The sequence below is a fragment of the Nansenia antarctica genome, assembly GCF_963989245.1.
Source record: "Nansenia antarctica genome assembly, chromosome: 1".
Classification (NCBI taxonomy): Eukaryota; Metazoa; Chordata; class Actinopteri; order Argentiniformes; family Microstomatidae; genus Nansenia; species Nansenia antarctica.
Window position 1 is genome coordinate 13803929 of NC_137674.1, and position 21017 is coordinate 13824945.

The 21017-nt window shown below is 43.7% G+C and overlaps 2 protein-coding genes across 2 annotated transcripts; both read right to left on the bottom strand.

Moving 5' to 3' along the window:
* Nucleotides 1-640: 640 nt before the first annotated feature.
* On the bottom strand, nucleotides 641-7676 carry LOC308162790 (RING finger protein 122; the record flags this gene model as incomplete). Its single annotated transcript, XM_080536932.1, has 5 exons — nucleotides 641-761; nucleotides 2269-2351; nucleotides 2659-2700; nucleotides 2928-2970; nucleotides 7567-7676. The coding sequence occupies 5 exons, from the start codon at nucleotides 7674-7676 to the stop codon at nucleotides 641-643; spliced, it is 399 nt and encodes a 132-aa protein (XP_080393058.1).
* A 6415-nt stretch (nucleotides 7677-14091) lies between these two features.
* calhm2.1 (calcium homeostasis modulator family member 2, tandem duplicate 1) lies at nucleotides 14092-15307 on the bottom strand (the record flags this gene model as incomplete). The annotated part of the gene is made up of 2 exons (XM_080549871.1): nucleotides 14092-14505; nucleotides 14762-15307. 2 exons carry the CDS (start codon nucleotides 15305-15307, stop codon nucleotides 14092-14094), a joined length of 960 nt encoding a protein of 319 aa, XP_080405997.1.
* Between the last annotated feature and the right edge of the window lie 5710 nt (nucleotides 15308-21017).

Sequence of the window (21017 nt, forward strand, 5' to 3'; positions counted from 1 at the left end):
TTATTGAAAGCCAGTTATAAGTTATTATAATACAAAAAAACTCAAATAACTTCAACTATGCTATATTTCATTCATGTGTTATTTTGAAAAGGGCCTCTGCACCTGTTACCATAGCGTCAAGGTACTGTATGAGTCGGGCTGCCGTGGGTGTGGGATGAAAGTGTATCCTCTACTCCGGGCTACCAATCAGGGCACACTATCTTACTTGGCAACATAAGGTGGAAGCTGTGGTGGTCATTCTCTCCCATTGGCTGGTTTTTGTCCTCTTGAACCTCCCAAATTTCGTTGTTTGGTACCTGTACTATATCAATGACAAATAAAGACCATTCCATTCCATTATGATTCTATGAATTCCTCATTATAGTCTCCTCTGCCACACCTTCGGTATAGGGAACGGAGGTACTGTGTGGTGGGGTTGGGAGGGTTGAACACCTTCAAGGCTGGAGTAGGGTGATTGGTTCTGGAGCTGGACAGATCTTTGACAACTCCAGGGGTGTGGAAAGGTAGCGACAGGGTGACTGACTCACTCCGCTTGGACCAGGAAGTGAGCTGTAAGGGATCGGGGTGGCTAGGTGAGGCTCCCACTGGGTGTGGACTTGGGGGGGCGAGGTGAAATGGGGTGCTTGGTCCCTCTTTCCCCTCACACCTCCAGGGGACTCTGGGGCCCCTCTGAGGCCTGTGGAGGGTCTGGCTGTAGGCGGCAGATAGGCTTGTTGCACATGGGGCAGACGCTGCGGATCTCCAGCCATTTTAGCAGACACCTGAGGAGGAGAGGAAGGAAGAATAGAGGATCAGATCATGCCTTCTTCTCAGATAGAGAGAGAGACCCTTTTTGACTTAATAGCTCTTTATTTATCAGTTTAATCAACAAAGTGTCATGTACCTTGCATGTTATTAGTGTCCATCCCCAAATAAACATAATGTTCATCATCAGCATTCCATAGCACATTATTACAGCCCCAAAATGTCCTTGACACCTGCTAAGTTTCAACAGAAACCCCTGAAACCCTAGCCACAACGAAGGACTTGAAAAGTGCTATGGTATCCAGGTCCATGCTGTTATCTTATGTGCTTCATGGCCAACTTGGCCTGGCAACAAACTAAATTAACAAGAGAACAGAATACCCTTCTCTGGGTATACTTTACACCCAAAATAAACAGTAGAAAACCCACTAAGCCGAGGGAACTGGGTGGCTTATCCCTACCCAACCTGCCACTGTATTATTGGTCAGCACAACTTAAAACTATGACAAAATGGTTTATGAATAGAAAGGATTCTTTGTGGATTGGTCTTGAGTCTCTAGCATGCTATCCCAGAAGGCTTATGTCCCTCCCTTTTATCAACAATATAAATCAGAATTCCCTTAGCAATAACATAATCGTTTACAACACATTACTGGTCTGAAAGGATGTGAAGAAATATTTGAATATTCCTTCCGTTATCTCTGCCTGGTCTCCCCTGGCTCTAAATCCTGACTTTCCGGCACAGATTAGAATTATAGGTCTGAAGGAGTGGACTTTGAACGGTCTATTGGATCTGGCAGGCGTGTTGGTCTCTGACTCTTAAAATCATTTGAGCAGATTAGAACTGATTTTAACATTCCCCACAAATATTATTTTTTTAATATCTCCAAATCCGTCATTATATAGAGTCTCTTTTAAGAAGAAATGAGATCCGCTTAAACCTATCAGATTTGGAAAATACTATGGTTTCGGCCAAATCTCTCAAAGGAATGATCTCAGAGATGTATGCTCTGTTACTGTATAATGATTCCTCATCCTATGATTCCTTGAAGCCGTTGTGGGAGCGTGATCTGGGGGTAACATTTAGTCCCGCAGATTGGAGCAGGATCTGTGATGGGAATTTCCCAAAATGCACTTCAATTTCTATACATGAACAATTGTTTGGCCCCCCACCAGCATCAAAGTTGCCCATCTCTGGCCTATAGGTCATATTCACCATGAGCTTCAGGCCAAAGAACAGGAGACTCTCTGTTAAAACAGGCTCATAATTCAAATGTCTGAAGTCACTCTGTTGGTGCCTCTCACTTCCAGAGCACACAGGAATGTGAGTGTTTGTCTCCGTCATCCCACTTGAAGTCCCCGACACATGGCTTGTATTGAGACCACTGTACTTGTATCTGATATTTGACATTTGTATTTCAATACTTTTTAAAATTCTGAATATGCCCTCAGATGGGTTAGTGGCCCTCCACTTCAACTGTTCAATTGAACACCCTCAAAGCCAAGTCGGCGGAGGGGACTTACTTCTTATGAAAAGCGTGTGAGCAGGGGCACAATCCAAGTTCGTCTCTGCTCTTGAACTCCTCTAAGCACACGGCACAGGTCTGCTGTAAGATGGGAAAGAAACCATGTTAACCCTCTCACTCACTAGGTACTCACTACCCTAACCCACTCAGTCGCCAAACTATAGCAATAACCCCCAAAAATTCACTCACAACCATCTTACACACTCATAGGAGGTGATACTGTATGGTACCCTTACTTCTCCAACGGTCAAAACTGGGGTTGAAAAGAATTTGAGACTGCTCATAGTATAACAAGGATCTGGATAAGCTGAAGGCGATCCAGCATCCCTGCTTGAACAAAAAGTTCTTGTTAGCGAAGTGTATGGTCGAAGCAAAGCAATCAACTTACTCCAAGAAGGTTTAGTTTCTTCCCAGCTCCTTTTAAAACAACCTGAAGACAGATGCATTCATTTTTAGAGTCAAATGTTTTCTTCCGCATACAATTTCTTTCACAGTATGCAGGAAACAATTACACTGTACCAGACGGAAACAACTGACAACAAATAGATATCTAACTAGATCAAATACATATTTTATCATTTGTGATATATTGAGATTCATTAACTGTTTGTGTGTGAAAATTATTGCAAATCCTTTATTGACGCACTGTCAAATTACCTCATTGTATCCATACTGCTCCCTTGTGCCTTGTCGCCTTATCCTGTAAAAAGCATGAAGAAAGATTGTGACCCTGTGTAGCACACATGAAACGATAGTACACTAGTGTTTAAAACGGACAAAATATCATTAGATCAGGGCCCATGCATTGGCACTTGGTGGGTCTCATTATCTACCCATCATTCAGATATGTCGTGTCAACTTTGAGACCCATTTTAGCAGGAAAGTCAGAGCTCATGTGTCAACGATTGGCCACATTACAGCTTAAAAGGACCCAAAGGAGAGCACATTTCAGTGGGTCTTTATGGGTCTACACCTGAAAATGGTAATACATTTAAGTTTGGTGTAAATGTTTAGCTCTCTGTCATAAGGTAGGTGAAATACTGAGCGGGTGAAGGCTGAGGCGGAGGGTCGGACGACCAACAATATTATTGTACCATAGCCAGTGGCGTCACACTGTTTAACCATGGTGGAGTGTTAAATGGTAAATGGACTGCACTTATATAGTGCCTTTATCGAAAGCCCTTTACAACGGCCTCTCATTCAATTAAACTTTATTCGCCATGTGCAGTGCACTAGGAACATGATTTGGTATTCTACCATACTAAACAAGCTACAGTACATACAACAACAAGACGACAACACGACAATACTCAAGACAAAATATACAGTACCAATATGAGTGGATATTATGCATCCCGTGTGTAGGGAATTCTCATGGTGGCACCGATCACAAATAAAACACTGAAACAAGCAAAACAAACAAACATAGTCCTGCAAACAATGTCCAGCACGAGATCACCCTTGCATCTCCATGTCATAAATTAGCAGTACTCAGCGCTTTTGTGCTTGACAGTGTTTTGGGATTTTATCCACTTTGATGTTCTTATGATGGTGAGGACTGTCAGCCCATCTTCATCGGGGTAGTCGCGACACCTCGAAGGTTGATGTGGCAGCACCGATGAGTTCCTCTGCTACTTCCAACGGAATGATTGAGAAACCAATGTTACATCAAATGTTTATCCATTTTTTATTTTTTAAAAATGTGTGAGTGTGAGGATCTCAAGGATTGAAGATACAATCATAAGTAGTTTATTCACCACACCAAGACTAGATGACCGTCTTCATCTGAGCTGTAGTTGTGTAGTCATTGTCGCTCCATTTCCATGTATAGAGCAGCCTTGGACACATAGGAACGCAAGGCCTTCAGCCTGGAATCTAACCAGATTCTAACCATAGTTGAAAGAGGGGCAAGGCATGTGGCAGGCTAACGTCCAGGCTCCTTGAGCAGGATAATAACTTGCACCATGCTCTCAACCAAGGTTGTTAAGAGTAAGACCTCCTAAAATGTAGGGCCTAAATGAAGAGGGGGCTGCATTGCAACTCAAACGGGCACGTACAAGACCGGGAAGAGAAACCCAAACTATACACACATGTTGGGCGTCACCCTGCATGCTGCATCCAATATAATAGTGCAATAGTTAACAAGTGTACAGTAAACATGTTGTCCTCCACAAATGATGTACTTTAGTACCCCTCTATAAAATGGATGTTTATTCATCAACTTTTTACAATCACATTCTGTGACCAAAGAGAGAAATAATGTGGGCACCATTAGGCCTAATCCTATTGTACTAACTCTGTAACCTCCTGAGACATCTTCTGCCCCTCAGCACTACGTCTCCTAAAGACACCCGCTTTCCCCTCTACTGTGTCCCGAAGAACTTCTATTGCCCCCCTTGTACTGGTTCTCTGTTTCTCCAGTGTAAAAAAAAAAAATATAATTTAGAAGAAGGTGATAGGAGAAGGTTTTTCCTTCTATAAATGGCCCTGGGCCTGAGCTGGATTACTCTTCCTGCTACGAATGGTGGACTGTTGATTCACATGCTTAGTATTCAAATGTATTGATTGTAAGTCGCTTTGGAATAAGGCATCTGCTAAATGCCGTAAATGTAATGTAAATGTACTAACTCTGTATTGTACTAACTCTGTATTGACACAGAGACGCCTCTAAAGACGTCTGTACTTCAAACACACATTTCACTAATAGCTAAGATAATAGACAAAAATATTTGCACAGCCAAATTATTTGGTTACAAATGCTCCTGGCTGCACTCCTAGATCTCCACTTTGCAAACTATTATGACATGTTTACGGCAATTATGAATCGGTGTCACCTCGAAACTTATAAACAATCTCTATGCAAGAAGCATATTTCACAGTAGTTACAGCAAAATAGGGACAATCAGTGTAATTTCATAAAAGTCCCCTCTGTATGGAAAGACCCAGAAGTTTCATAAACATTGTCCCATGACATACGAACAGACAGACACCGAATCATAGTGCCCTTTTCATCAGTGGTGGACAACAAACAGAAATAAAAGAGCCAGAAGGTTAATTTGCATCCCATTGTCAAAACGTGTTCAACACTGTCCTGAAGGAACTACGTAGGCCTATACAGTCCTTGGCACTATGAGATGTTCAACGCCTATATTAGCCTGCACCAGTTAAGATGACAAGCAGTAGATCAAAACTGATTGCGCAAGCCAATTAGAATAATACCATAAAAGTCTTCTTGCCTTGGCCCCACAGTGTCTGGGGGAGTCTCTGCTAATCAGCATGACGACAGACAACCATCTGTACAACAAATATAAACACTGAGTGCCAATTGAAATCATTCTAGTTCCGAACAACAACTGAATAAACGGAATAATATACAGTTAGGTCCATATATTTGGACAGAGACAGATTTTTTTTAATGTTACAGTTATATAATGAATATGGTCTCAAAGTGCAGACTCTCAGCTTTAGGGTAAGGGTATTCACATCCAAATTGAAGGAAGGGTTTAGGAATTACAGCTTTAATATGTTTTCTTTAATATGTAGCTCCCTCTTTGTCAAGGGACCAAAAGTAATTGGACAATTGACTCAAAAGCTGTTTCATGGACCAGTGTGTGGGCTATTCCTTCATTATTTCTTTATCAATTAAGCAGGTACAACTTCTGAGTTGATTCCAAGTGTGGCATTTGCATTTGGAAGCTGTTGCTATATATACGCACAACATGCGGTCAATGGAGCTCTCAATGCAAGTGAAACAGGCCATCCTTAGGCTGCAAAAACAACCAAACAACAGTTTGGTACATTCTGAGAAAAAAATAACGCACTGGTGAGCTCGGCACCGCAAAAAGGTCTGGACGTCCGTGGAGGACAACAGTGGTGGATGATCACAGGACTCTACATGGTAAAGAATAACCCCTTCACAACATCCAGCCAAGTGAAAAACAGTCTCCAGGAGGTAGGCATATCATTATCCAAGTGTACCAGACAAGACTTCACACAAACAAATACAGAGGGTTCACCACAAGGTGCAAGCCATTCATAAGCCTAAAGAATAGAAAGGCCAGATCTAAGCTGTGCCATTTGACCTGTCTGAACGAACTCTGGATTCATATAACCAGACAGCGTCAGACGATCAGAGAGGACATTTCACTTCCAATAAGTAAACAAGGTCTAAATGTCAGATGCCAACAATGCCACAGTAAAATGAAAGTAGCTTACTGTACTGTATTCCCCATTGCAGCTAATCTAAAGGTTATCAACAAAAAAAAGGGGCCACAATTGCTGTATTACTTAAAAACATGTCCTTGATGACATGGATATCACTAAGCAATAAATCAAGCCAGTTCTACCAAGCCCATAAATCATTGATCCAGATTTATGAAAAACGCCTCATGTCAGGGAGTGTTTCAGCTTTGTTTTCCAACAAAATATTATGGGATTATGAACATACGTGAACATACACCAAGATAGCTGCATATGAGCTGGTACCATTTAAAAAAAATCATCCAAAAGTTTCATCCAATGGAAGGGAGGAGGGACCAAATCTGAAGGAGAGAACTGAATTCACTGGCCACCTGTGATCTCTGACCTCCGAGATAGGTGCATTCAAGTGATTTGAGATGGACGAAACTCGGACAACTTGGACGCTCACTGATAATGGCTAACATTGGCCAATTAAAACATCTCACCTATGAAAACACATTTCCACTTTCCATTAGCTAAACTTCTTCTGCCATGCTCGCGTTTACTTTCTTGTTGATATGACATCAGGGAACTACAAGTAAGAAACCCAGAACTTGATGATGATACCCAAATTATAATATATATGTTACGGTACATGTGGGAAAACTAGGGTTAGGGTTAGGTGCTAGGGTGCTACGGTTAGGGTTAGGGATAGGATTAGGGTTAGGGTTAGACATGCCAGCATGTACCAAGTCGACGTAGCACCTAACCCTAACCCTAGTTTTCCCACATGTACCGTCTTCCCACATGTACCGTAACATAAACATATACAGTATATATATATAATATCCAATAGATTTCCTTGCACTCAGAGGCCTGTAATTCCACGTTTCTGGCCATTCATGAATACAGAATAATTGTAAGTTAACGCTAGGGGTGGGCATCGACGATCGATAATTGATCGATAAGGATCTTGGTCGATCACAAAATAAAACATTTGGTCGATCACAAAAAAAACAAACAAAAAACAAATGTTTTATTTTGTGATCGACCAAGATCCTTATCGATCAATTATCGATCGTCGATGCCCACCCCTAGTTAACGCTATGAGCCTTACCTGAACAGGTAGCAGCAGAACATGAGGCTCAGCATGAAGATGAACAGGCCGATACCCAGGATGATGACGTAGACGTTGAGGGGCAGGTGGCGGATGTCTTCATCCGTCATCTTGCAGAAAGGATTTGATATCTGCAATCCCCGGGCCACACAGATATCCTGGAGTGGGACACAGAGAGCCCTTTAGAGACCCCCATACAAAAGACTAGAAGGCGCTAAAATCTGTTGCGTCTGTTGTCGCGTCACGGTTGGTCACGGATGCAGACATTTGAACATATGAAGTATGTGTGGTCCATTGACAGTGCACAGAGGATGCTTTACATCTAAGGCATTCATATGTTTTACATGTGGCATTTCAAGACAAATGGTATTTGGTGATGCAAAGGATATCTGACGTCAAGCAAATGAAATACTAATTGACGTTAGGAACGAGCCACATTAGCACACGTGCATGCTTCACTGTGGAGTGGGTGGGTCTCATGTTTAAATCTCTCTGACCAGCACTGGGCTTTGGATCAATCTCATACTCTGTATATGTGTGTGTGGGTGTGTTTGTGTGTGTGTGTGTGTGTGTGTGTGTGTGTGTGTGTGTGTGTGCATGCTTCTGAGGCTCGGTATGCATAATGCATACTGTCAGCCACTCTGCAGCCTCTTGTTTTTCACATATCAATGTAACACTGCTTCCATTGTTGAACTCCAAAGGGTTGCATGAACTTTTCACAAAGTACAGAATGACTACTTCAGTTGACAAGTGAGGTGTCACTATGTGTGATGCTCTGCATGAGTGTGTGTGTGTGTGTGTGTGTGTGTGTGTGTGTGTGTGTGTGTGTGTGTGAGTGTGTGAGTGTGTGAGTGTGTGAGTGTGCATGCAGTTATTACAGACCACAATGACAGTAACCACTTATACTGTGCATGCTTATATTCCCAGGTTCCAGCTGCCCCAGACCGCTATCTGCCTAGTTGGCTAATTGCACAAACAACTGATCCTCTTGACAACTGATCCTCTTATCAATCCTTTTGATGTTACATTTGTTTTTCAACCAGATATTTGTGTTAGGATGACCAAGTGTGTGTGGAGCTGAGGGGAAGCCTCAAGATCTGAGCTCTTCGAGTTTCCAAAACCACATTTCAGCAGCAACATTTGGGTAAAGAACAATTAGTGATGCTAGTTAGTTAATTAGTAAATCTTTGATAGTAGGCCACTCTGTGAACCTATGCTGTCTGGGATTGTTTAAGACCAAACAGTGTTGGAGGGGAAGGCACCCATTTAGATGATTAAACAGGGCCCTGAGTTTTTCCTTACCAGGAAAAAAGCTGGGCCCTTGTTACTGCTTATGGCTTACTACTAGGGCCCAGACACACACTTTTTTCCAGGACAGGTCTAGGGTTCGGGATATGCACAGCACAGGGTCATAACCTACATACTGTACAATGAACCATTGTAATGATACTACATTAATACTGTCTCAGACTGCACACTTTAGTACAGTCTCACCACTGCACCCATTCACTATTCCACCACTACACATAGTGTCACTGTCAACTCATTGTTACACCGCAAGACATAGCTGACACTCACCGGTACACCACTGGACAGGGTGCATGTACTCAGCCTCCAGACAGCCAGGGAGATGCAGGGAATCCAAAAAAACAGGGGGTGGCGACTTCTGCTGTGTCTGAGGTCAACTGATCTGTGGCCTTTGTTGGGGGCTGGGCTCAAACACTGATCGATGCTTGTCGTATCCGTTCGCTATCAACTAACCTTGTTGAGACCAGGCTCGATCACCTCACCACTACGACTCCTAAAGACACCCGCTTTCCCCTCTACTGTGTCCCTAAGAACTTCTATTGCCCCCCTTGTACGGTTTCATAGTTTCTCCAGTAAAAAAAAAAAAAAAAAAGTTTTAGTAGAAGGCGATAGGGAGAAGGTTTTTCCGTCTATCAGTGGCCCCGGGCCCGAGCTAGATTACTCTTCCTGCAACGAATGGTGGATTGCTGATTCACATGCTTGGTATTCAAATGTATTGATTGTAAGTCGCTTTGGAATAAGGCGTCTGCTAAATGCCAAAAATGTAAATGTCATAGTTGAAACATCCACACTCTCAGTTGAGATCACAGACGGTTCAGGCGGATGAGCACGATGACAATGTTGAAGCGGGAAAAGTGGGTCTGGAATTGGACCTCCGTCACTCGTCGTGTACAAAAGCAAATCCAGTAAGTATAAATAGGAAACAAACAGAATCTAATATCGCAACGGCCCCCTCTTCATACAAACAAATAAATAATAGGGCTACATCATAATCGACCCTTGTTTGTTTGTGTTGGGGATTAACTTCCAACCTCTGCTGGTTTCAGCCATGCCAATATCATTGACAAAAGTCTAAAAAGGAGTGAAAAACCAGTCCAGCGAACAACTGTGGTAATGAACCTGAGTTGCTGCTTTGCTTTGTCTCCCTTCAAAACATTGTCACAAGGCTGCCCCCCCCCCCCCCCCCCCCCCCTCTGAAGTCCTCTGTTTTCCTGGCTCTCTTTCTTTCTGTCTCTCTCTCGATCAGCCGCTTCTCTCCTTGGATTCTCAGTTTTGCATAGATTACCTCTCTCGCTGTGAAAACCTTCTTTGGCCAGTTATGGGGAAACAAAGAAAGGTAGGCGAACACTTCTCTGAGGTGTCCCCAGTGTTCATGGGAAAAGCAGCTCGTCCTCTCGTCTGCTACACTGCCATGGTGTGCTTTCCTCTTTCAGCCAGCCCTCATAGCCCTCGCCAGTCCATCTCCCTCCTAAAAAAAAAAGAGAAAAGAGAGAGTTAAAACAAGCCTGATCACTGATCAGGTTAACCCAGGCAGACGCCCTCCTCCTGTTTCCACACTCACTCTCTTCCACTCTGTCCAGCCTGCTGCTCCGAATGGTGCCGAGCACTTCTCCTACAGCTCAGTTTGTAAACAGATCCCTGCTCATGTGATTCTCTGTCTGCATCACAGCTCTGCTTTCACCAGCTCCCTCCTCCCTCCCTCACGTTCCTTCTCTCACCCCCCCCCCCTCCCCCTCACTTTCCTTCTCTCACCCCCCCCCCCCACTCACCCCCCACACACACACACACTCTTTCCAGCTATAAGCCATAGAGGTGAGAGCAGAGCAAGAGGCAAACAAACAGACAGGCAGGAGATGTGTCAGGCAAACAGGCAAACAGACAAACAGACAAACAGACAGAAAGACACAGACACAGACAGAGAGACATACGGACAGACAGAGAGATATACGGACAGAGACAGACAGACAGACATACATACAGATGGACATACAGACAGACAGACAGAAAGACAGACAGACAGACAGACAGACATACGGACAGACAGAGAGACATACGGACAGAGACAGACAGACATACAGATGGACATACGGACGGACAGACATACGGACAGAGAGACAGACATACGGACAGAGAGACAGATAGAGAGACATACGGACAGAGACAGACAGACATACAGACAGACATACGGACAGACAGAGAGACATACGGACAGAGACAGACAGACATACAGATGGACATACAGACAGACAGACAGACATACAGATGGACATACGGACGGACAGACAGGCAGACTGACAGACTGACAGACTGACAGACATATCCAGTGGGGTTGGTCAGATTATTAGACACAGGGCAGCGTGTCTGGAACACAGATAGGGCTTTCACACTCATTCACTCATTTCCAGTGAAGTAGCTGCCATCTTGTTGTGACATTTTTCATCCCGTCCCTTCTTCACCCAACGTTGATGACGCTGATGGTTCCGGTTACACTGGTATGAACGCGGGCTGGTTCTCCAGAACTCCAAGGTTCAGAGGTTCCAGAACAGGAACAGGAACAGTTCCTTGGCGGTGTGAAAGCCCTAAGAGTGAAAGGGAAGCAAGCAGACAAACAGACAGAAGGACGGACAGAATTAGATAACCACACAGACAGACAGGTTGACCAGATAGACTGTATGGTAGTGAGACAGCAACATGTGCTATCACAGATAGGACGTTGAGGAACAAGTGATGGAAATGTTGTCTTCACTTAGTGCCAATAAGGCAACTGGATTAGATGGCATTCCCACCAGGTTTAAAAAAAATAGTCCTGAGGTGACAGCCAGTCATATTACTCATATAGTAAATATACCAATCAAATATGGAATTTTCCCAAGAGAGCTAAAGCAGGCTAGAGTTGTCCCACTCCACACAAAGAACAGTATGGCAGAGGTGGGAAATTATAGGCCAGTGTCTATCTTGAGCATATCATCTAAGACAATTGAGAAAATGTCTTTTATCAACTTCATGACTACCTTAACCGTCATGATTTACAATATAACTACTATATATATAAGTATCACTAAGTATCAGTCAGGTTTTAGAACTTCATTTTCTACAGACAAATGCATTATACACTTATTTGACCAATGATCAAACTTGAGAGAGAAAAAGGATACAGGGATGGTCATGTTGGATCTACAGAAGGCTTTTGACACTGTGGACCATCATATTCTTTTCTCAAAGCTGAGGTGTCTCGGTCTAAATCAGATGCCAGTTAAATGGTTTGAATCATACTTAACTGACAGATCTCAGATTTGTGATGTTGAGGGGACCCTTTCAGGGGCCATGGAGCGATGGAGGTGACATGTGGGGTGCCCCAGGGGTCCATTCTGGGTCCAGTAATGCTTCTAATTTATGTCAATGACATGTCGGCAGTTGTAGGGTGCAAACTTTTGCTATGCAGATGATTCAGTTCTTCTGGTGTCAGGACAGGACCCAAAGGGGATAGAGAAAGCCTTGAGCGGGGAACTTGAAATGGATTTCTGTTAAAATGATTTTCATTTCATGAACATCGTTGCATTCTGTTTAAGGGAGGTTTCACCTTCCAAAGGGCATCATTCTTTTTCTCATCAGAGACATCAAGATCATTTGTGTGACTTTGTTGGACTCTCTAATCTTGAAGAATCTGTTTTGAACTCATTGAATTGGCTCGAACTGGGACTGGAAATTGGTTAAAAACAGGAGGTAGTAAGTCCTGTTGTCCCGTACAGAGGACATTGAATACAAGTTGTGTTTTGAAACAGTTAAAATTAGGCTACTGTATATTTCTGAAATCTTACCAAATTGAAGTTAAGACTCTCATATTGAAGAAACTATTTGATTATTATCAGAAGAAATATAATATCTGCAAATAAATGATCACTTCCTCCCTTGTTGACATAAAATATGGAACATGGGATACAAGCCATTTTGAAAAGAAAATGCATGTGCTCTGTTAGCCACCCCCCCACAAGTGTGGCATCACTAGCAAGCCCAGGATGTCCTCTTTACAGGTGGTCTCAAATAGAATGCATACATGGTGCTTGACTTAGAGGTCTCAGACTGATGTCCCCCACAGAGGACAATAATGAATTGCTGGGTGTTAGGAGGATTTCACATGGTTTAAGCAAGAGTCCAATTCGCATGACTAGTGGATAGTCAGGTGATTTCTGGAGTACATTTCAATTAAGTCCAAGGAAAAACACGTTGACTAGCTGAAAGCCTCAAGGTTTGTTCTTTTATTTTTTACTTGTTTTCTAGACAAAAATGTATGTGTGTGAGAGAAACCATTCAAATGGTTTGTCATCTATACAATATTATCACTAATATCAGGAAAATAGGGAAAAAAGATATATACTTGCATAAGTTCAAATTACCTCTCAAACTGCGTTAGTGCTTCACTAATAGCTAACTGAACAGCAAGGCAGCTGTCAGTCAGTATAGAGACTTTGTAACAAAAACAATCTATACAGGCTATAAGCAACAGGCGAACAAAATACAAACATGCCAAGCTTTGACTTTTGGTAAGTTAACAATTTCCTGAACATTTTGTGGTGACAGTGTGACCACTTTAACTCAGCTACCTGGCATCAATTACTAGCTAACGTTAGCAGTGCGCTTGTGTGCGTGCTATGTGAGAATCTGCCTGGGTGCAACGTAGCAGTGAAAACGTGGTATCCATGGATTTGTGCGTTCTCTCAATAAGCAAGCGGAATGGATTTGATAATGAAGCACTGACACAGCGCTCTGAAAAGAGCGCAGAGTGGATAGACCGATGCACTGATTTTTTACATGGTAAAAACATGTAGTGGTACATGGTGGTGGTCTAAACGAATAATAAAAAAAAAAAGTGGGTGGGACCTGTCACATAATAGCTGCCTAATGTGTAATGTTATGAATATTAGTCCTTTCCAATCTATAGTTCAAAGTCCATTCCAATATACTAACAATGTAATACAGAGCCATACTGTCATTGGTGTAGGAACATGTGAAGTATAGATGTTTGAATGTCAGGCCCTCCTTTTTTCACAATCCTGCTGGTTTTCAGTCCTGCCCGGCACCAACTGATTGGCAGGAGAGTGCATACACACCAGGGTTGCCAGGTGGAACTCAATCCCTAGTTAAAAGGCATCAGCAAGACTGGGTGCGGCCGTGGAGAACTCCGACTGTGTATCCCTGACCCAGGCTGTCCAGTGACAGTCAGCTCAGGGTGTCCATCTCCTTCTCCATAGCCTCCAGGTTGTTCTCCACGTTGTACTGGGCCCACTTGTTCAGTCGGCTGTACAGGGGGAGGCCTTGTTTCTCTCTGTACAGGCAGACCCCGCTCACTCTGTTCCAGTCAGTACTGGAGATGGGGCTGGCGCTCTGGTACTCCTCCAGCAGCTCCTTCTCTTCCTTGTCCAGGGCCACGAAGTTGAAGAAGCCGCGCACGCTCTCGGCCGCCAGGATGCGGGCATGCGCGTCGGCCGTTTGCTGGAAGAGGGCCTGCTCGCTGGAGCGGAACTGGGACCAGTAGGACTCCTGCTGGTAGCCCAGGGGAGAGCAGCAGCGCTTCACGCACATTAGAAGGAACACGCCTAAAGCGATCCCTGCCACCAGCAGCCAACCTAGCAGCTGCGAGGACACAACATAAAGAGGAGACAAATCAACCTGTTATCAACTCTAGACTGGCCAATCAGCTAACAGTAGCCAAAAACATAATCCCAAAAACCCAAAAGAGCTAGGAGGGCACTTGACCGCGGGTGCCCCCCCCCCCCCACTTTCCATTGCCCTCCCTTCGCCCCTTACTGTGCACATGCCTGGGAGCAACACAAACAGAACCAGGAAATGAAACAAAAAATACAGAGGGAGAGAAAACAGAATCAAATACCTGGGACTCATACTTGAGCCTGCGCTCGATTTCCGCCCAGAAGCCCTGCAGCTCCGACGAGACGCTTGCCGGACACGGGAACCTAGCCATGACCCCTGACCCTTGCTTCAGGGGGAAACCTTCCAGGCTGGACGGGTCAACGAACTCACTGAGGGCACACACGTAGGACTCCCCACGTAGCAGCGACATGATGGTCCATGTCGCAGGAGCCACGGTCGCTCGACCAACGATAGTGCCCAACAGGGCGAAGGCTGCGGCTCCCGAGAGCTTCCGGCACTTTCTGAGGCGGCACTCGGACACCAGGTCCCAGGTGCTTTTGTTCAGCATGATTCCAACGAGGAACAATACCTGGGCAGGCACACCGATGGCTGCCAGGCCATAGAGGTAGTTCCGTCCCGGGGAGCAGGGGCAGTGGAAAGCAAAGATGTTGTACATGGTCTGACTGGCAACAGTGCCCAGAGCTATCAGACCGTTAAAGATCACCACATCCTTACTCTTGAAAAAGAGGGATACAAACTTGAAGTTCTCTGTGATGAGGGCAGCCATCTTTGTACCGGCTCTCTCTCTCTTTCTCTCTCTCTCTTTCTCTAGTGGACTAAAAAGCAGGGGTGGGGATTCCCTCTTTCAGGGCTGACACATGGAAGTCACGCTACAGAATAAAAGAGATACATCATGAATGAAGCCTTTTAACTGGCGAGGGACTATGGATGAAAATTTGCCTTCTGGTTATTTTGCGTATTTACATTTTTAATGTTAATTAATATGCATTGTCCCTTTACAAATAAAATAAATAACATTATGAACATAAACCTTTTTAGTTTGAACTGCTTAGTGAATCTTTTGGCAGAGAAAACATAGAGAACAAACATACATATTTTTTTGCAGCCTTTTTTTCTTGCAGCCTCAAATGAGAGATTACATTTGTAGATTACATTTACTTGTAGAACTTGTTGATACTTGTTCTATGGTACGACAATAACAGTTTAGAGGAGAACTACAGTAACACAGTGGTAGCCTAATTTACTCAACTATGTACTAAATTATCTCTACATAAGTAGGGAATCGTAGGGAATAAGAGAATCTGGAGTCAATTAAGCCATGCAAACTTACCTTGAAATGGGATGTTTGTGGGAAACTATTGAACCATTGTACCATTGAAAATACTGTGGAAATGTCAAAGATTGTCAGTAAAACAATGATAGGGAAGGGTAAATAACATGCTAAATTGTAGAGCCTGTACTGCTGGTAAGTTTGAGGAGATACGTCCCTCTTTGCGTGTGTTGTTTGGGCACAGTCGCTGAATCATCGGCAGGAACTGCCCTCCAGTTTCCTTTCCTTTTTTCCAGTGGAAAAAAGAGTGTTTAAATAGAACCATGTGTTGTTCAGACAGGCAACATGACTCTGGCAGGCCGGGGAGGAGCCATTCTGAGACACGCCACAGATGCTTCATCCTTATACTGTAGTACATTACAAGACTGGCAAAACTATATCAAGCAATTAAAAAACAACCTAAGGAGACATTAGACATAAGGAAACAATAATATGATGTATGCAGACCTGCCAACCTTCCGAAATGTTTGAGTACCACTTGACCACCCACATTTTTTTCATACGCGTTTGTAATTAAGACACGCACGCTTGTGAAGCAAAACACATAACTTAAGTTAACTGAGAGTATGGAGGCGATTAGGAATTAGAATTATATTTACTATATTGATACACCGGGGCTTGTGGGAAAACATCAGGGGCTTGAGAAGTAGCCACCCCCTAGCCCTGTCCCTGGTTCACATGCTTTCACCCCACTATGCTTTGCATTTCCCCACTCACAGCCATATCGTCACATTATTCAACAAATAAATCAGCTATCAAGAAAACCATACAATCATATTCTTTAGAATAATTTCTTTAATATTAAAAGTAAAACATATTACCAATACAGGGCCAATATTTCTCAACTTTAAGTGCAATTGTACTACTTTCCATGAACACACTGTACACTACTTCTGCTACTTAGTGCATTACACTAATCAGGGATGCAAACAACTATGGTGAAAAAAGAGAGAGCTATCCGAAGTCGCTGTGGACGGGAGAGGCGGTTCGGTGGGGGCTAGTGTTATAAAAAGCGGTTATGAAATGGTAAATGGACTGCACATAGAGCCTTTATCCAAAGCGCTTTACAACGGCCTCTCATTCACCCATTCACACACACATTCACACACCAATGGCGGCAAACTACCATGCAAGGCGCCAGCCCGCTCACTGGGAGCAATTTGGGGTTCAGTGTCTTGCCCAAGGACATTTCGACATGTGGCCAGCCGGGGCTTGAACCACCGATCTGCCGACCTTGCGATCATAAGAGGCCGTCTCTACCTCCTGAGCCACAGCCGCCCCAATGACTTAACCTCATCTTATCCACCTCATTTTTCTGGTTTTCTGCTCGAAATGACATGCCCACTGTGAATATAGAATATCTCCACAATCACAAGGGCCTTCATAATGATATTGTTATCAAATGAAAGCTAACACCTGTGGGGTGGCTGTAGAAGTGTCAGAATCCAAATCTATGTTACTGTGTCAGAGCAAATAGAGCTAGAACATTATAAAACATCTCAAATTCAGTCTCTGCCTAAAAAAACAACAGCTTTTACAGTGAATATCACCTTGGAAACCTGATAACGAAGCCCAAATCATCTAGGAATCAGTACTCCAGGGTCTTATTAGTACTTGTGCCAAAGTCGATGCTAGTAATGTGAGCAAATGCAACTTTGTACCTGTTTTAGTACAGGTATGTTTAGGCGGACACCTATATGTTTAGGCCATTTGGAGATATGTTGGCACCATCTTTGACCTTTGACCTTTCTCATGTATCAGATTATTTTTTATTTTATTTTTTGGGGGGGGGGGGATTTTTTTGGGTTGGCCGACCAATGGTATGGAAATTCGGCGTTGAAACCGGACATGACACATTCTCCAGTTGGAGAAAACTGGATGTGACTTAGGCCGTGTTTACCGTCTCTGGAAAAAAAATGGTGGCATCGTATAGCATGCAAAGTTGTGAAAAAAATGTGATATCGATGAAGAGAATTGATCGAGGTAAACTCTTTATATCACTTCGGATGCCCATGGGGGTCCGTTGGCTCCTATGAGGTTAAATCAATTATTACTTAAATCAATCGTTTTCTCTGAAGAAGCTCCTCTCACAGAACCATTAAGTCAATGTTGCTACTCTTCTCTACACTCACACAACCCTCCTCTGCATTGGATATGCTGGCAGTTTAGGTGCAGCACGTTGCCTGATCTTCTCAGCTGCTTGGTTGCTGGGAGTGGGGTCTCCTTTCTGAGGAGCTGTTTCACACGTTGTGTTGTTATGATAGTGGTCACCTTCTGTCTGTGGAGCTCTGTCTGACAGTGTGATATGCACACCCGTTCCTCCATAATTAATCTATTTTGTGCATAATACACAATTAATGTAGCATGTCCTTTTTTTTTTCTTCTTTAAGTCAGACAGTTGGAACTTATGGTTCACAAAAAATTGGGACAGCGGCTGGTGAAAGGGGGAAGAAGTCACCAATCAAAATGTTCAGACTTTTAATTTGAAAATGGAAATACATTTCAACATTGTTGAAAATCACATCACACTCGCTAGTCAAGCCAAACTATTGCAATGCATGGATTGGGTGAGTAATCCCCACTGCTACCTAGTTAACTATAACACTACTTTACATTGTTAGCAGGCTCACAAAACAAGCTGTGTTAGTTGACTAGCGATGTGTCATTCATTTTCAACAACGCTTTTATTTAGAAATCGTGAAAACGAAAACAGAAGTCAATGTCGGAATGAGCCTCTCCTTGTTGTTCAGAGAACAGATGCCAAACTACCGACATGTTTGCTGTAATAATATGATTTGACAGTAGGCAGCCATCAGTCAATAGCTCGTCTCATTCACAGAACAGCATGGGTTGCCTGCACTGTTTGATTGCGTATTAGAGCAGACTCAAGGGGGGGGGGTTGCCCCCCCCCCCCCCTGGTGCCCCCACGGTTGAAAAACGTCTCTCTTAAGTGCCCTTTTGAGTGGCGAAAATGAGAGGACGTTCCCTATTTGTGCCCCTCCAATGGTCTAAACTTGACCATGTGCCCCCACAGTTGAAAAACGTCGCACTAAAGTGCCCTTTTGAGTGGCGAAATTAGAGGATGTGCCCTATTGGCTGCCCTTCCAATGGTCTAAACTTGACCATGTGCACTGATGGGGTCCCATGTTATCCAGTAGGTGCCCTTTTTCTTTTCGCCCCTGCCCTTCAAACAGCCTGAGTCCGCCACTGATTAGCACTAGCTAACACTGGCTATCTATTTACCTTAGCTTGGTGCCGTTTAGCTAAATATACAGCTCGTTGGTGGACACAGCCTGAGTTAACTTATCTAGCCAGCTAGCTAACGCTATAAGGCTGAACTGCTCGAACCTGCTGAAAACCTTGAGGTCCAGTTAAGCTAACGTAGCTAAGCTAGCGAGCCTAATAGCTTACGTTAATATAGACTCGGTGTTGAAGCTGCTCTGACACGGAATAGAATAATCTCTGATGTATTCCATACTATTCCAAATTGCTTGACAGTTGAGTTCTCAAGAGGAACGGTCGGCGGTAGGCATGCTTATCTGTATTCCGTAAACAGAGCAGTATCCATGGTGTCAAACGATGAGGTGTTTAAAAAACTGGGCGCTCTACACTCAGAAAAGGCCACGGGCCATGACAATATTCCAGCCAGATTTCTAAAAGACTCAGCTGCCTCCATTACCCCAATCATCACCCACATAATAAACCTCTCCATCAAACAGGGACACGTCCCCCTTGACTTTAAAATAGCAAGGGTAACCCCACTGTATAAAAAAGGAAGCAAATTAGACCCAGGCAACTACCGACCTGTTTCTATTCTTAATTCCATCTCGAAACTTATGGAAAAAATAGTTTATGAACAGGTTGATAGGTACCTTACCGAAAAAAATCTGATGTATGAATTTCAATCAGGATTCAGAACATCCCATTCCACTGACACATGCCTTCTCTATTTGAACGACCACATCAACCTTGAGGTGGACTCGGGCAAGTACTGCGGCATGGTCATGCTGGACCTCCAGAAGGCCTTCGACACAGTAAATCACCACATATTGTTAGATAAACTGAAAGCAATTGGGTTCGATAGAACATCGGTGAGCTGGATGCAATCCTACTTAGAGGGGAGGGAACAGGAGGTTAGTGTGAACGGAACACTGTCCCCCCCCCTCCCAGTGACCTGCGGCGTTCCACAAGGAAGCATATTGGGACCTTTACTGTTCCTAATATATGTGAATGACATGTCATCAGCATGTGATTGCAATTTGTTCCTGTTCGCGGATGACTCGGCTCTGCTGGTCTCTGACAGGGACATATTGCAGGTGGAAAAAGCGCTAAGCACTGAACTGAGTAGAATCTGCATCTGGCTAGCTGACAATAAACTATCAATACACCTAGGTAAAACTGAAACCATCCTATACGGATCCCCATCTAAACTCAGAAAGGCTGTAAATTACAATATAAAAGTGGGTAACATTACTATCACAAGAAAAGAGGATATTACATACCTGGGCTCCATCTTAGAGGCAAATCTTTCCGGAGATAAAATGGCAGCAAAAGTAATCAAAAAAGTTAACCATAGAACTAGATTCTTGTACAGGATATCCTCACTTGTCAGTAAAAACACACTGAGGACCCTATCAGGAGCTCTCATTCAATGTCACTTCGACTATGTCGTAACATCATGGTACTATAGAACCACAAAGGCCCTAAAAACAAGACTCCAGACAGCCCAAAATAAACTGGTTAGGCTTCTGCTAGGCCTCAACCCTAGGACACATCTAACCGCTGCTCATTTTTTGAGCCTTGATTGGCTACGAGTAGTTGACAGAGTGCAGCAGCTTGCACTGGGCCTGGTCTTCAAGATACGCTACACCACAAAGACACCCAAGTACCTGTCAACATACTTCCAAAAAGTGAACAACGTCCACACATACAATACCAGAGGAAGCTCCACGAACCACGTTCAACCGCGTTGCACCACAAACAAGGGGTTAAACTCGTTTGCAAACTATGCAGTAAAAATGTGGAACGCCCTTCCTATAATCTTAAAGGAGTGCAAAACACTGCCCACCTTCAAAACCACTCTCAAAAAACATTTACAGGAGGCTGAAATCCGTAACTGGACCCTCTAAATCAAAAATCAAATTAA